The sequence below is a fragment of the Neoarius graeffei genome, chromosome 11 (genome assembly GCF_027579695.1).
Source record: "Neoarius graeffei isolate fNeoGra1 chromosome 11, fNeoGra1.pri, whole genome shotgun sequence".
Taxonomy (NCBI): domain Eukaryota; kingdom Metazoa; phylum Chordata; class Actinopteri; order Siluriformes; family Ariidae; genus Neoarius; species Neoarius graeffei.
This window is the reverse complement of record NC_083579.1, coordinates 61,854,322-61,870,474: the sequence shown is the minus strand read 5'-3', so window position 1 is coordinate 61,870,474 and position 16,153 is coordinate 61,854,322. Positions and strand designations below refer to the sequence as shown.

The window sequence follows — 16,153 nt, the reverse complement described above, 5'->3', positions numbered from 1 at the left end:
TTAGAACAGATAACAGTGGCAATCAAAAATATTTATTCCATTTATCATTTCGTACACCAATTTGATTACATTTTTATTGCACAAACATCTGAAATATTGTACTGTACTAACTGCATTACGCTAATTAAATTTTTTTTTTTTAAAGTTACAATTAAGCCATTTTTCACACTCCTCAAAAAAAAAAAGTAAAATAGCTTAGTGAGATCCAAGAAGCATGAAAACATAAATCTAGCAGATACCTGAGTAACCCAAGACTTGCACTTAACACAATATTCACAAAATGTTGTTAAATACCAGTCCAGACAAGATTTCAAATTACTAGTTTTGTTTTTGGTAGTTGGGTAATGTTTTCCACTCAAAGCCTGCATACACAGTATTTATTCTGAGGCAGATTTAAAAAAATAAAAAAATATTGCACTCATACATACATGTAGATATCAAAAACTAATTTGCTTGCATTTTTTAAACCAGAGTACAGTCTCAAGCACAGTTGTTACTTCAGTGTTCAAATACAACAATATAGTCCAATCACTGCTGCCTTTAAAAGTATTTGTATCATCCATTTTAAATATTTAAATACTGTTAAGATTTTTTTTATAAAAAGTGTCAGAGCCACAGTTATTTCAACTAAAATATAGTTGCCATTTAAACTTGTGAATTAACATACTGGTATTGGGTGCTACTAAAGATGTTATGTAATTGTATTAAGTTTTTCCATCTCGAACAATATGAAAACCAACATATTTCTTTTGGCTCAAGAAGCCCAGTCAAAAGCAATTTATTTGTTTTTGTCAATTTAAAAGATTTCACTAAATATAAATAACTAAATATAAGAAAGAACCTGATACCACATTAAGAGTACAGAAGGAAAAAAAAGTACAGCTCGTGTAAATACATTCTGAATGAAGATGAACCACTTACTCCACATACAGCCCCTGACTATCAGCCAAAATTTCCTCAAGTATTGTGCTGAATATTAACTTTCCCCTTCCTGACAATGGGCCAAATACAGAGACATGGCAGTCCTCTTTTGCTCAGTTCTATCTTTAAAGGCAAAAGACAGATGTTCTGTAGACAGCTGGCTGTATCTCTATGGCTGTGTCTCCACCTACAGGAAGAAAAGAAACAGTATTGTAATAGAGCTTATTGAATTTGGAACAAATTAAGTATTAACAAATGTGCCATGTATGCCCTTTTCAGACACTTTCAGCCAGGTTCTACATCCTGAATTAATTTACCAGTAGATCATCAATCAAAAAGTTTCTTCTTTTATCATATCTTATTTTATCTTGAACAGATTCCTCAGTGGTGATGGTTGTGGATCCAATTAATAATAAAGTTACCAAAAATACCTTTTCCTCTGGATATTAAGGAACTCAGAATATGAACGAGGTGTTGCAGTGGGAACTGGAGGTATCTGAGGTTGCCATCCATCCTTTTACTGTACTACAGTGAAATGAACTACTGTATAGTGTACATGTTCTAACCTTAATCTTTCATGCCGTCTGTACTAGAACTAGGCATGCCTATGATCACTGGCCTCTGTGCTGTAAAACAGAAGCAAAATAATATATTATTTATATTTATGTTTTAAAGCCCAAGTATGTAAACATGATTAATAAATACTCACGTGAATCTTCAGGCGCTGCAAACGGAACCGGCTGTCCAATGATAATGGTCTGATTCCCTGCAAAGCAAAGGACATAAGAGGTGCATTCATTCATTCCCTATATGATTTATCCATTGTGGGTGGTGGATGAATGAATATACAAGCAAAATATTTTATGAATTGGCATTCTTTAGTTTAAACGTCTTTAAACAAGTTGATGCATTTTCACTTACCCACAATGCCATTTAACTACCTGCCAATAATGGTGCCAATGGGAATATAGACATTTAAAAAAAAAAAAACGTCACTAAAATGTGAAGATATATGCTAAACATACTTCTAATTTATGTATCCACATCAAATTTACACACATTTCTTTGACCTTTGTACTTAAAAAAAACAAAAAAACAAAAAGATATGTTCAAAATCTAAAGTAAAGTAATAGGGGGAAAGTACTGAGCCACGATATTTAAAATGATATGTACATGTAAAAGGTTATATACAAATAAATCAGGTTCTATATACCGTATAAATGCTGAGAAACATGGTCTTGGGCAAAGGAACATTTCCAAAAAAAAAAACCACAAGGACAACATTAGAGCCACAGCAAAGACACATGGTCTTTCTGTCAAACATCCCAGTTACGACAACGTAGCAGTAATTCAGCTCAAGAAAAAAAAAAGGTTGCGCTTAAGAACACAATACCCACAGTAAGGTACAGCGGCAGAAGCATTATAAGAGCCTTCTTCTCAGCAAACAGCACTGGAACACGTCATTAAAGGAATCATGAGTGAAGCAATGTACCAGGACATATGAGAGGAGAATTTAATATCATCTTACCAAGAAACTGAATCTGGGGAGAAGAAGTTTTAACAAGACAATGACCCTAAACATACAGTCAAAATAACCCAAAACTGGTTTCTTATGGATGGATGGATGGATGGATGGATGGATGGATGGATGGATGGATGGGGGCTGCTTACATTGCTTACCAATTTCCTTACCTTTATAAAGGATTTTGAAATTACAAGTCCATCAAAGGGACCACTGTAACCTTGGGGAATTGAAGATAATATGCCGAGAGGAGTGGGCCAGTATCAGACCACAAGGGTCCATAATTTCTGAATACTTTTTAAAACATAGTTTATGTATACAAATATTTTTTATTTGTACAAGTTTAAAAAAAAAAAAAACACCCACCCACATTGTGTGTGTGTAAATCCTAAGCAGATATATGCATTAGAAGTTCATTAAATATCCAGAATTATTCTATCCACATTCACGGGATATGAGCAATCACATGCTCTGATAGCCTACTAGTGGAGTAGCCAATCAGCTCAAATACCATGAGTAGAGAAAAGCAAAATGTTGGAGTATTTTGTTGAACCAGCCGAGGACGAAATAAAAACTCTACTCAAAAACAAAACCCCAAAAAAATACCAAAAAAAAAAAAAGGCAACAAAATATGGAATGAAAGTATTTGATGGTAAGAAAGTGTCTTTTTTTTTATTTTTCAAGAATTATTTTTGCATTTTTCACAAATTGCTACTGTCATTTCACCGGTTTGTTTACATTCTAAGCAGAGAGAAATGTGGAAAGGCAAATGGTGGTTAATTTTTCAAAGAGGATGAATTTGGCAGTAGTCAGACTCAATACATACTTCGAGAAGAAAGAGCAGCACAGGGTGACGTTTAAGAGTGGAGGAAGATCTACACATGTAGACTACATACTCTGCAGAAGGGGTAACCTGAAGGAGATTGGAGACTGTAAAGTGATGGCAGGGGAAAGTGTAGCTAGACATCGAGTGGTCGTGTGCAGGATGAGACTGAAAGTGAAAAAGAGGAAGCGTGAAATAGTGGAGCCGAAGATTAAGTGGTGGAAACTAAGAGGTTGAACATCAGAAGGAGTTTAGGGAAGAAATGAGACGAGCATTAAGTGGTAATGGAAGTCTGTCAGAACATTGGGATACTACTGCTATACTAGCAAGAGAGCTAGAAACCAACAGATGGCGCCGTATTATGGCGACTCGGTGTTGCTCCTTGTTTGTTTTCTGTTTATGCTGTTTTGTGTTCTCCCGGAATCGTGCAATGGACTAATTCGTTATGACAGAACGGAACTCCTCCACATTCGGGACATTATGCCAGTTCCACAGTCAATCGTCTTGGATCTACCACCAAATCTTTCCCGTGGGCGACTGAAACACCCGCCGAGGAAGAGAGGCAAAAGAGGGGGGCGCTAGCTAGGCTGAGACGCCGGGGCCACAGACTACCTTTCAGGGATGCAAACACAACCATGGTCAAAAATGAGTGAGGTAGCGCAGCGACGCGGACCCCCACCACCACCACACACAATATCAGTCAAGACAACAGTTTCAACAAACAGAACATTTATTAATTACTATTATTTATTAATTCAGTTCCCAATCCATCTTCAGTTCCCCACCCCAAAGTCAGTCCATCTTTACTCCTTTTTCTTCGCCACTTCCTGAAGTTTGTGTAGTACCTTGGATGTATGCACCACGAACTCATAACACACACATGGGTTACACATTACCATTTGATCACTCGATGTTCTAAAATAGCAGCTAGTCGGGTGCTAACGGTTAGCATTTTAACTAAGCCAGACAGCCACAAGCTTTAATAAGACCAATTCTTGCACGTATAGAACGGTATTACGGCACTTAAATATTACCTAGGAACAAAAAACTATAGTCATTAACCCATGTAGACACTACATTGAGAACATATACAATCATCATGCAACTCCTCAAATAACATTATGTTTTTCAGGCGTTTTTTACCCCAAGGATAGGTCATGGCTAATATGGTTAGATGAAGGAGGCTAGGGTACGAGAGACAAAGTTTTTATATATATATGCACAATTATTTTAACACTTACGCTTTGATTGTAGACGAGTAAATGACTTCCACTTCAACGCTGATCGTTTACTCCCAGTCACCGAGGCTCCAAAGAAATACACACTAGTAGATGAAATTCAGCAAGTTGATAAATGAACACACCTATCTGAGGAAAAGCCTGGGAGTCACGTTCCTTAGCAACCAGATTGCCCAGCCATCGGTTCCATCCACTGACAGTGTAGCAGCTAGCAGTTTGTAACGGAACGCTGTTGAATATTATAATAGCAGCCAGCAGCTACACTGTCAATCTTACTATCTCTGCTGTCAATGGTTCCATATATCCACCAGGGGGAACCAAACGTTGTATGGTCTGCACTAGTCTGGCTAACGCGACTGCAAAGCTCTACGAGCTATTGGTCTGGCCAAGATATTAAGCCCAACCGTTTCCCAAAGTGCGTGCTTGACCTGCCTCCCTGAAATGCCTCAGTTTGCTACTGGTCGAAGCCAGAAAAGGCTGTGACGAAGCTTAAACCAATTACATCACTCTTTCCTCTGACGTATGTGACGCGACGGGGCTAACTGGTAGATTAAACTCTTACCGAAGCCGGTCGGGAGCAAGGCGAAAGCGTCCTTCCTTTCAATAAATACCTCCAGGGCTGCTCTTTGCTCCATTTTCAATGAGAACTTCCCGTTGAATGCTTTCAATACAGCATCTACCGCTGTGTTAAAGGCTTGCCGCTGCTCCATGTTCGTAATGTGAATGAAGCGCTTCCGGCATAGATTCTGTAAACAATCTATGGCTTCCGGTCGCAGTTCTACTACATCAGTGCCTTGAACACGCCTCTACCCAGGGCCGTTAGAGATGCTCAAAGTTGATTGGTTCCCGATTTTTCGGGAGCTTGGAAGAGCTGTAGATAGCTTGCCTGGCCAGACTAAGCTCGCAACAGGCCCTTGTGTTGCGTCACGCTTAGGATGGGCGGGCCCAGGCTAGGTCTGCACAGTACTCAGGTCTATCATTACTACCAGAGTGGATTACCGGAGAGCAACCCCCCCCCAAAAAAAAAAACCCTCTTCGGATCTGCACGAATTACACAAGTCGCCCAAAATGCCGGGGAAAAAGCGGAATGCGCCGAAAAGCGCGCCGTTTGCACGCCTGACCTTTGCCGAGCCTCATCCTATCCAACGTCCGCTCGTTAGCAAACAAGAAGGACGAGCTCACCTCCCTTATCCTCTCCCAACGGGACTTCAGAGACTGTGTTGCCATATGTCTGACAGAAACCTGGCTGACTGCAAACATCCCTGACGCGGCGCTTCATCAGGAGGGATTCATGTTCCACCGAGCTGATCGCACTAGAGACTCCGAGAAGCAGCGCGGCGGAGGTGTTGGTATCTACATCAACCAGAACTGGTGTACTGATACCAAAATCCTTTCGTCCGGCTGCTCATCCGACCTGGAGCATCTCGTGGTGAGGTGTATCCCCTTCTACTCGCCAAGGGAAGTCTCTTCCATCATCCTGTGTGCAGCCTATATTCATCCGAGCGCGGTGGCAGCTTCAGCCTCACAGCAACTAGCCGATCACGTCCACACCACGGAAAACTCCAACCCAGACTCGGTTATTCTGGTGCTTGGGGACTTCAACCATGTCTCCATGAAGAAAACACTTCCTAGATACAAACCACAGATTCACTTCCCCACCAGGCTGGACAAAACACTCGACCAGTGCTACTCCTCCATACCGGAGGCGTACCAGGCTCTAGTTAGAGCCCCAATTGGTGAGTCTTATCACAACACAATATTTCTTGTTCCTAAGTACAGACAGAGACTTAAGACCTCGAAATCAAAGACTATGAGGTCAAGAGGAGCTCTCCTGTGGCTATAGATATGCTACGATACTGTTTTGATATCACTGACTGGGGCATGTTTGCTGCTGACTCGAACAATATTGACTTTTTCACTGATTGCATTATGTCTTACATCTGTTTCTGCGAGTCTGTTTGCATCCCCTCAAAGACTATTACCATCTACAATAACAACAAACCCTGGTTTAACCGGGAAGTTAAGCGCCTCTGTAAGGAAAAAAAAAAAAAAAAATGACGCTTATAAGAGTGGGGACAGAGAGCAATACAAACTTCTCAAATACAGACTACAGAAAGCCGTAAACACAGCAAAACACAACTACAGAAACAAACTTGAAAATAAACTGCAAGACAACAACATTAAGGGGGTCTGGCAGGGCCTCCAGGAAATCACAGACTATAAGGTGAAACACCATATCCTGGACTGTGACCCCTCCTTACCAGAGCGGCTTAATGACTTTTTCTGCCGCTTTGACGACACCAGCGCCCAGACAAGTGCCCTACCTCACCCGCTGGGTGTGGGGCACATACACTCTCCCCTTTCCATCACAGAGCACGATGTGCGCAGACTGCTATGGCGCCAGACCACCAACAAGGCAGCCGGCCCTGATGGTGTGACACCAGCTACACTTAAGAACTGTGCTACCAAACTTGCTCCTATTCTTAGCTACAGTTGTGTTCACAATTATTCAACCCCCACTGAAATTAAGTGTTTTGGCCAGTTTGACATTGATTTTGATCATTTCAGTCATCTTATTTACAATTAAATCAAAGAGACACTTGTAAATTAGACAAATATAACAACATTTATAATAAAATGACCACAAATGTCTTTTCTGTGCTCACATCATTATCAGTTTTATTCAACCCCCAAGTGACATACATTCTTAGTACAACATCCTTTTCCAGTTATAACATCTTTCAAGCGTGAAGCATAGCTTGACACAAGTGTCTTGCAGCGACCAACGGGTATCTTGCCCATTTTTCATGGGCAAAAGCCTCCAGTTCAGTCACATTCTTAGGCTTGCGCACTGCAACTGCCTTCTTTAGGTCCCACCAGAGGTTCTCAATCAGATTTAAGTCTGGTGACTGCGATGGCCACTCCAGAATGTTCCAGCCCTTCATCTTCAACCATGCTCTAGTGGACTTGGATGTGTGCTTAGGATCATTGTCCTGTTGAAAGGTCCAACGTCTCCCAAGCCGCAGGTTTGTGACAGACTCCATCACATTTTCTTCCAAGATTTCCTGGTACTGAAGAGAATTCATGGTACCCTGCACACGATGAAGCTTCCCTGTACCATTAGAAGCAAAACAGCCCCAAAGCATAATTGACCCCCCCGCCATGCTTCACAGTAGGCAAGGTGTTCTTTTCTTCATAGGCCTGGTTCTTCCTCCTCCAAATATAGCGCTGGTCCATGGGCCCAAACAGTTCTAATTTAGTTTCATCAGTCCACAGAACACTTTCCCAAAACTTTTGTGGCTTGTCCACATGACTTTTGGCATACTGCAGTCGACTTTTCTTATTCTTCGGAGTTAGCAAGGGGGTGCGCCTAGGAGTTCTGGCATAGAGGCCGTCATTACGCAGTGTGCACCTTATTGTCTGTGCTGAAACCTCAATGCCCACATCTGACAGATCTTTTTTCAGTTCCTCACCAGTCACACGGGGATTTTTATCCACCTGGCGCTTCAGGTAGCATACAGCAGTCGCCGTCAGGATCTTCTTTCTGCCACGACCAGGTAGCGTTTCCACTGTGCCCTTTGCCTTGAATTTACAGATGATGCTTCCGATAGTATCTCTTGGAATGTTTAACATTTTGGAAATAATCTTATATCCATTGCCATTCTTGTGAAGAGAAATAACCTCTTCTCTTGTCTTCTGGGACCATTCTCTTGCCTTCACCATGTTTGTCAACACACCAGTAAATGTCTAGAAGGAGCTGAGTATCACAGTCCTTTTAAATCTGCCTAATTGGTGCTTATTATGCTTGACTGATGCTCGTTGACATCCACAGGTGTTTTCAATACCTGATTGAAAACACTTGAATGAACCTCTGTTCTTAATAGTAGTAGTCTTAAAGGGGTTGAATAAGGTGGGGTTTACATTAGACCGTATCAGCGGATCATCAGATTAACGTTTTTAAAACGATTAGTGTGCACACAGCAACACCAATACACGATTCGCGTGCACACAGCAACACCAATACACGGATACGCTCGGCTCCGCAGGCATCCTGCACTCCAAATCACTCCGCCCTAAACAGCGAGTGCCCTCTGGAGGGTGCGCACTCCGGCCCTGCGCAGCTCAGAGCGCGCGAGTGCAGTGCACGAGCCACGATTCGGGACTGAGCCGCTGTGTGTGAGATCCCAGTGCATATCACTTACGACTTGCAAGTGGAAGGATGGCAAGCCTAAAGACAATCATAACTACACAATGGGCAGTATTTGCATCAGTATTTGCAGTATTTTCATACTTTTATACTCTTTAATGAAAGGTGATACAAGGCAGAAGTCCGCGCCGTTTTTCAGCAGTTGCGTCACATGACCAACGCCAGCGAATCAGGAAGGTGGATGTCACAGTGACGTTGTCCAATGACGACGCCAGCTAGAGCTCAGCACAGCGTATCCGCGTATTCTCAATGTTTACACAGCACCGGACCAGACACGATCTAGATTGAATACGTGGACCCTGGCGGATTCCCGTTTCCCAGCGTTTCCAGGCGGTTTAATGTAAACGGACAGCGCATCCGCGAAGAAAACGAGACAGATACGGTCTAATGTAAACTAAGGCTAATTGTGTCAATGAAGAAATCACAAAAAGGCCATTTAATACTTTATTACAAAAGCAACTGATGGTCATTTTAGTTGCATTTGGTTCTTTAACAAGTCCTTGTAAGATGTCATTATGAACACAATTACAAATGTACACTGAATTCCCTAAAACCCTTTACAGCATTGGGGGTTGAATAATTTTGAACACAACTGTATATTTTTAACTGGTCTCTGAACAGTACTACTGTGCCTGCATGTTTTAAATCGGCTATGATCATTCCGGTGCCCAAAAAAACAACATTACCTATCTTAATGATTATAGGCCTGTCGCTCTCACTTCTGTTGTCATGAAAGTGTTTGAATGCTTAGTCTGTAGATTCCTGTCACACATTACACTGGACCCTCACCAATTTGCCTACAGGGCAAATAGGGGAGTGGATGACGCTGTCTCACTTTGCACCCACATCATTCTACAGCACCTTGACTGTAAGTCCACCTATGCTCGTGTCCTGTTCATTTATTTTAGCTCAGCTTTCAACACTATCCTGCCTATCAGACTGTATAACACTCCTGTCCATGGGTGTCAACCCCTCACTTTGTCAGTGGCTACTTAACTTTTTATCTAACAGAACACAGTGTTAGAACCCAGAACAACATTTCATCAAGACTCTGAACACCGGCACGCCACAAGGTTGTGTGTTGTCACCGCTGTTATTCTCCCTATACACCAACAACTGTATATCCAATTCTCCATCTGTCAAACTTCTAAAATTTGCAGACGACACCACTGTTATAGGCCTCATACGTGACGGGGACGAAACATCATATCGCGATGAGGTCAAACATCTAGTGCAGTGGTGTGCAGTCAATAACCTTATACTCAACATATCCAAAACCAAAGAACTCAAAGTGGACTTCAGGAAAAAGGCAGGCCAGCACATCCCCATCTGTATTAATGGCCAGGTAGTGGAGTGGGTCTCCTCTTTTCATTTTTTAGGCACCACCATTCATCAGTCCCTGTCATGGACCCTGAACACCAGTCTCATCATTTCAAAAGCTCACCAAAGATTACACTTCCTCCGACAGTTGAGGAAATTTGGGGTCAGTCAAGCAGGCATGTTACACTTTTACCGTGCTACTATCGAGAGCGTGCTCACCTTCTCCATCCTGGTTTGGTATGGCAGTACCACCAGCCAAGATAAGCAACAGCTGGAGAGGGTGGTACGCAGGGCCTCCAAAATCATTGGCCATAGTCTCCCCACCGTAGACTTACATTACAACACCAGAATTTCCAGGAAAGCCAAGAACATCATCTCTGACCATACTCATCCAGCACACCATCTATTCATACTCCTACCATCAGGGAGAAGGTACCGCAGCATCCCATGCAACACCTCACGTTTTAGGGACAGTACCTACCCACAAGCCATCCGCCACTTGAATATGCACTAGCACTTTACAGTTACTCCACTACCTGGCCTACCTACCTCCCTTGCTTATTTTGCACAATGTACCACCAGCTGTACTCTATATATCCAATGCACTTTTCAATGTTTTTTTTTTTTTTGTATGTTGTCATTCCCTGTTATTATGTGCCCCCTTGTCTTTCTGTCTTGTCCCCCCCTTAGTTTTTTTTTTTTGTTTGGTCTGATTGTATTGTTGGGATTTGTGAGCACACCAAAGTACATTCCTAGCAACTGTATTTTTATACTGTTGATATGGCTACAATAAACTTGAACTTTGAAGAGAGGCAACAAGGAAGGTGCTAGGGTGGTCATCGGGAAGGAGAAAGGAAGACAAGGAGACATAGTGGTGGAACAAAGAAGTGCAGGAAATTACAAAAGAGAAGAGGCTAGTAAAGAAGAATTGGGATGATCAGAGAGATGAGGAAAGCAGGAAGTTATACAGAGAGAGGAGACAGAAGGCGAAAAGAGCGGTAGCGAAGGCGAAAGCAGATGCATACCAGGTGCTGTACGAAAGACTGGAGACCAAAGAAGGAGAGAAAGACCTGTACAGACTAGCTAGGCAGAGAAACAGGGAAGTAAGGGATGTACAGCAGGTAAGAGTGATGAAAGATGGAAATGGAAATGTGCTGACAAACAAAGAGAGTGTATTAAGAAGGTGGAAAGAGTACTTTGAGGATTTATTAAATGAGGAGAATCCAAGAGAGAAAAGGTCAGATTCGTTGGAGACAGCAAATCAGGAAGCAGAGTTGGTTAGTAAGGATGAGGTGAGGGCAGCCATGAAAAGAATGAAGACTGGGAAAGCAGCCGGACCAGATGGTATCCCGATTGAGGCTTGGAGATGTTTGGGTGAGACGGCTGTGGAGTTCCTAACGAGATTGTTTAATAGGATCCTAGAGAATGAGAAAATGCCAAATGAATGGAGAGTGTGCTAGTCCCAATATACAAAAATAAGGGAGATGTAGAGCTGCAGTAATTACAGAGGGATAAAATTGATGAGCCACATCATGAAGTTATGGGAAAGGGTATTGGAGGCAAGACTGAGAAGAGAGGTAGCAATCTGTGAACAGCAGTACGGGTTTATGCCAAGGAAGAGCACGTCGGATGCAATTTTTGCTTTAAGAAACGTTAATGGAGAAGTACAGGGAAGGCCAGAGAAAGCTACATTGTGGGTTTGTTGACCTGGAGAAGGCATACGATAGAGTGCCGAGAGAGGAGTTATGGTATTGTATGAGAAAGAGTGGAGTGAATGAGAAGTATATTAGAGTGGTGCAAGACATGTATGAGAACAGTGAAACAGCAGTGAGGTGTGCAGTTGAAACAACTGAATGGTTCAAGGTGAAGGTGGGACTTCGTCAAGGATCTGCTTTGAGTCCTTTCTTGTTTGCCATAGTGATGGATAGCTTGACAGACGAAGTGAGGCAACAGTCACCATGGAACATGATGTCTGCGGAAGACAGTGATATGTGGTGAAAGTAGAAAGAAGGTTGAGTTGGGTTTGGAGAGATGGAGGTATGCATTGGAACGAAGAGGAATGAAGGTGAGCCGTAGCAAAACAGAATACATGTGCATCGATGAGAATGGGGATGAGAGTGTAGTGAAGATGCAAGGAGTAGACGTAAAGAAAGTTGGTGAATTCAAGTACCTGGGGTCAATTGTGCAGGAAAATGGAGGCTGCGATAGTGAGGTGAGAAAGAGAGTGCAGGCAGGGTGGAGCAGTTGGAGAAGGATTTCAGGAGTCATTTGTGATAGGAAAGTCCCAGCAAAAGTGAAAGGTAAGATGTATAAGACAGTAGTGAGACCAGCTGTGATGTATGGATTGGAGCCAGTACCCTTAATGAAGAGACAGGAGGCAAAGTTGGAAGTGGCGGAGTTGAGGATGTTAAGGTTTGCAATGGGAGTGACAAGGTTGGACAGGATGAGGAACGAGCACATCAGAGGGACAACACATGTGGAGAGCTTGGGAATTAAGCGAAAAGAGATGAGACTGAGATGGTACGGGCACATCTGAGAAGAGCTACAGAGCATGTTGGAAGGAGAATGTTGAGGATGGAGCTGCCAGGCACATGAAAACAAGGAAGGCCAAAGAGGAGATACATGGATGTGGTGAGAGAGGACATGAAAGTGGCAGGTGTGGTAGAGAAGGATGTGGAAGACAGGGAACAATGGAGACAAAAAGATCCGCTGTGGCGACCCCTAATCGGGAGCAGCCAAAAGTAGTAGTTGTTTACATTCTAAGCAGAAACGATCGGACGTTTTGTATAAAGTTTTCATTTATCGAATTTGCAAAAAATAAAAAGAAACAGGCTCTGTTTCTCAAAATCCAGTGAATGTGGACAGAATAAAAGAATTATTCCACTCAATCTCATCATATATGGCTGATGGCCAACTTGGCTATCAGCTCATGTACAACTTGATTTCGTGGAATAATTGTTAAATACGCTTCAAGGTGCATTTTTCCTATAAATATAGACCATAAAATGGTGTAATTAATTCAAGGAGAACTCCGGTCACCTCTTAGGTGATTATTTCACCTTTATTTTGCTCTTCAAACATTTGGGCTTCAAGTTGCTCAGGATCCACGTAGAAATAATCCTCCTCTTCCTCTTTTGCTCCACACTTCCCACAGCAGCAGCAGCAACAGCAGAAGCAACAGCAGCAAGTGAAGAACATGGTACAGAAAAAAAGTGCCTGAAAAGACAAGGAACAAAAAAAAAAAAAAAAAGAGCGAGATTAAATTTGGTAACTTAGTCACCCAATATTTAAAAATGTTAAATAAATATTTGGATTTCTATTGTCAATGAAAAGTAACTTAAATGCTCATACTTCCCACCTTGAACCAACACTTTGACATGAGGAAGTAGTATTTAACGCTATCTTCTCCAAACTGGTCAGCAACGTAAAGACCCATGGAGCCATATTCATCATAGATCTGACGTTTGGTCTCATCATTAAGAATGGAGTTAGCATTGTTGATCTCTTTAAACTTTTCAGCAGCTTCTGGGTTGTCTGGGTTCTTGTCTGGGTGATACCGGAGTGCAAGTTTTCTGAAAGCATATTAATCGTTGCATTTATTTTGATGTCCGTCTCATTCAAAAAGGTCTGTCTACAGTACATGAATACACCATCGTATTAGATATGCACCAATATTAGACTACGACCATACAAAAAGACTCCCGTTTTATTCAGGAATCAAATTTTTTCACCGTATGAGTAAAAAAATGCATATGAAGTGTGTAACAGTAAACACACCGTTCAACAATTGACACGTGCATATCATGGGAGGTCTTTACTCGAATATGTACAGAACTTCAGTTTTAAAAACACTGAAGTAATTAATTCAGACAAGCAATCATCTTATTTATACTGCACATATTGAAGTAACAAAGTACTGTAGTTCTATTACAAAGTCACGCAACTGCAGTTTACCTGTAAGCTTTTTTAATGTCCTCAGGAGAAGCTCCTTTTTCCAAGTCCAGTGTCTTGTATAAGCTTTCGCCTGATCTGGACAGCTTGCGCTGAGGTTTGTTTGAATCGGTCATCCTTAAATTCCTTAAAATGTAAAAAAAAAAAAAATTACACAGTTATAACTTGCATTTATACATGTCGGTAATATCTGACACACCTGTGTTCATAAAGCCTTATTTAAGCACTTTTTTTAACTGCAGAGATGCAAAAGGAGGGCGGCGCGGTGGTGTAGTGGTTAGCGCTGTCGCCTCACAGCAAGAAGGTCCGGGTTCGAGCCCCGTGGCCGGCGAGGGCCTTTCTGTGCGGAGTTTGTATGTTCTCCCCGTGGGTTTCCTCCGGGTGCTCCGGTTTCCCCCACAGTCCAAAGACATGCAGGTTAGGTTAACTGGTGACTCTAAATTGACCGTAGGTGTGAATGTGAGTGTGAATGGTTGTCTGTGTCTATGTGTCAGCCCTGTGATGACCTGGCGACTTGTCCAGGGTGTACCCCGCCTTTCACCCGTAGTCAGCTGGGATAGGCTCCAGCTTGCCTGCGACCCTGTAGAACAGGATAAAGCGGCTAGAGATAATGAGATGAGATGATGCAGGTTATCAGTGATTAAGAAGAAGTAGTATATGAAGGTAAGACAGACAGACAGACAGACAGACAGACTTTATTGATCCTACAAGGGGAATCATGCTACAGCAGCACAAATCAACAGTAGATTAAGAATAACAAATGAAAGGAAAAACAATAAGCCTCGCAGAACAAGGACAGTGAATATGAAATAACGATATCTATATTTTTAAAAGTTTTTTTTTTTAATAGGAAGGGGGAGGAAAAGAAAACATGTATGGAAAAAAGTGGCAGTGGATAATATGTACAGCAATAGTATATAATATATCTGGGTGCTATTTAATAGTATATGTAGTAATAGTAGTAGAAAAATGTAAAACCGAAAGTAGCGTTAGGCTCGGCTAGTGTTCGTGTTTTTACAGAGACATAAGCGCAAAACTTAGTTAAAAGTTAAGATTAATACTCCTAGACGAAACGGCATGATTTAGTTTACTTTTGAAACCCAGCGGACAAGAAAACGTGGTCCAGAGGAAACCTGTGTTTCAAAAATGGCTGAACTTCAGCGTAATCGAGGTCAAGTGAGAAACCATTCACAAAGTAAAGCGAACAAAGTGATTTCATTTACCTGCCTCTCCAGACAAAGAACCGAGTTTATGAACAGCTTTGCCGGCCTGTATCAAAATATCTTATAATATCCTGAATGTCATCTTTAATCCAAACAATACTCAACATTAAACAACTAAATCCGCAGCTTTTAAACACTGACAGGAAGTGAGCTGTTCCGGAATCCACAGTGAAATAACCGAGTGCGGAAATGCGGCGAACAGGAAAGTCAGTAAAAAGGTGTGACAAGGCTGTGTGGGTCACATGCTAATAAACTAGTCAGTCATTTAAAGTTAAATTTTCCTCACTAACACCATTAGTGCATTCAGTGTAAACAAAATGTCATACAAGTCTTAAACTCTGATTGATAAACAAGTCAGAATGTATTGATCAAATTAATGTCATTTAAAAACGTAACTATAATAATTGCAGTATGTTATGAATACATGTTTATTCATTTTTTTCCCCAAATGACTCAGCTATTCAATCCATGGTAATCTAGATTATAATACACAGAGCCAAATTACTCAATTCTGATTGGTCCATCAAGGAGGGCTTTTTTCCTTAACACAAAATGCTATTGGCTAGTTCGTTGCTTGGTTACGGTTACAAAAATTAGCAAATTTTGTCAACAAAATGGCTGACTCAGCAATGCTCATCTCATCTCATCTCATTATCTCTAGCCGCTTTATCCTGTTCTACAGGGTCGCAGGCAAGCTGGAGCCTATCCCAGCTGACTACGGGCGAAAGGCGGGGTACACCCTGGACAAGTCGCCAGGTCATCACAGGGCTGACACAGACACAACCATTCACACTCACATTCACACCTACGGTCAATTTAGAGTCACCAGTTAACCTAACCTGCATGTCTTTAGACTGTGGGGGAAACCGGAGCACCCGGAGGAAACCCACACGGACACGAGGAGAACATGCAAACAGAAAGGCCCTCGCCGGCCACGGGGCTCGAACC

At 41.9% G+C, this 16,153-nt stretch overlaps 1 protein-coding gene across 1 annotated transcript; it reads right to left on the bottom strand.

The window, feature by feature from the left end:
* Positions 1-16: 16 nt before the first annotated feature.
* Positions 17-15,386, bottom strand: dnajc5gb (DnaJ (Hsp40) homolog, subfamily C, member 5 gamma b). The gene is made up of 7 exons (XM_060934519.1): positions 15,206-15,386; positions 13,986-14,108; positions 13,390-13,603; positions 13,091-13,247; positions 1,631-1,687; positions 1,488-1,547; positions 17-1,108 (listed from the first exon to the last, which is right to left on the bottom strand). Exons 2-6 carry the CDS (start codon positions 14,096-14,098, stop codon positions 1,489-1,491), a joined length of 600 nt encoding a protein of 199 aa, XP_060790502.1. The 5' UTR covers positions 14,099-14,108; positions 15,206-15,386; the 3' UTR covers positions 17-1,108; position 1,488.
* Between the last annotated feature and the right edge of the window lie 767 nt (positions 15,387-16,153).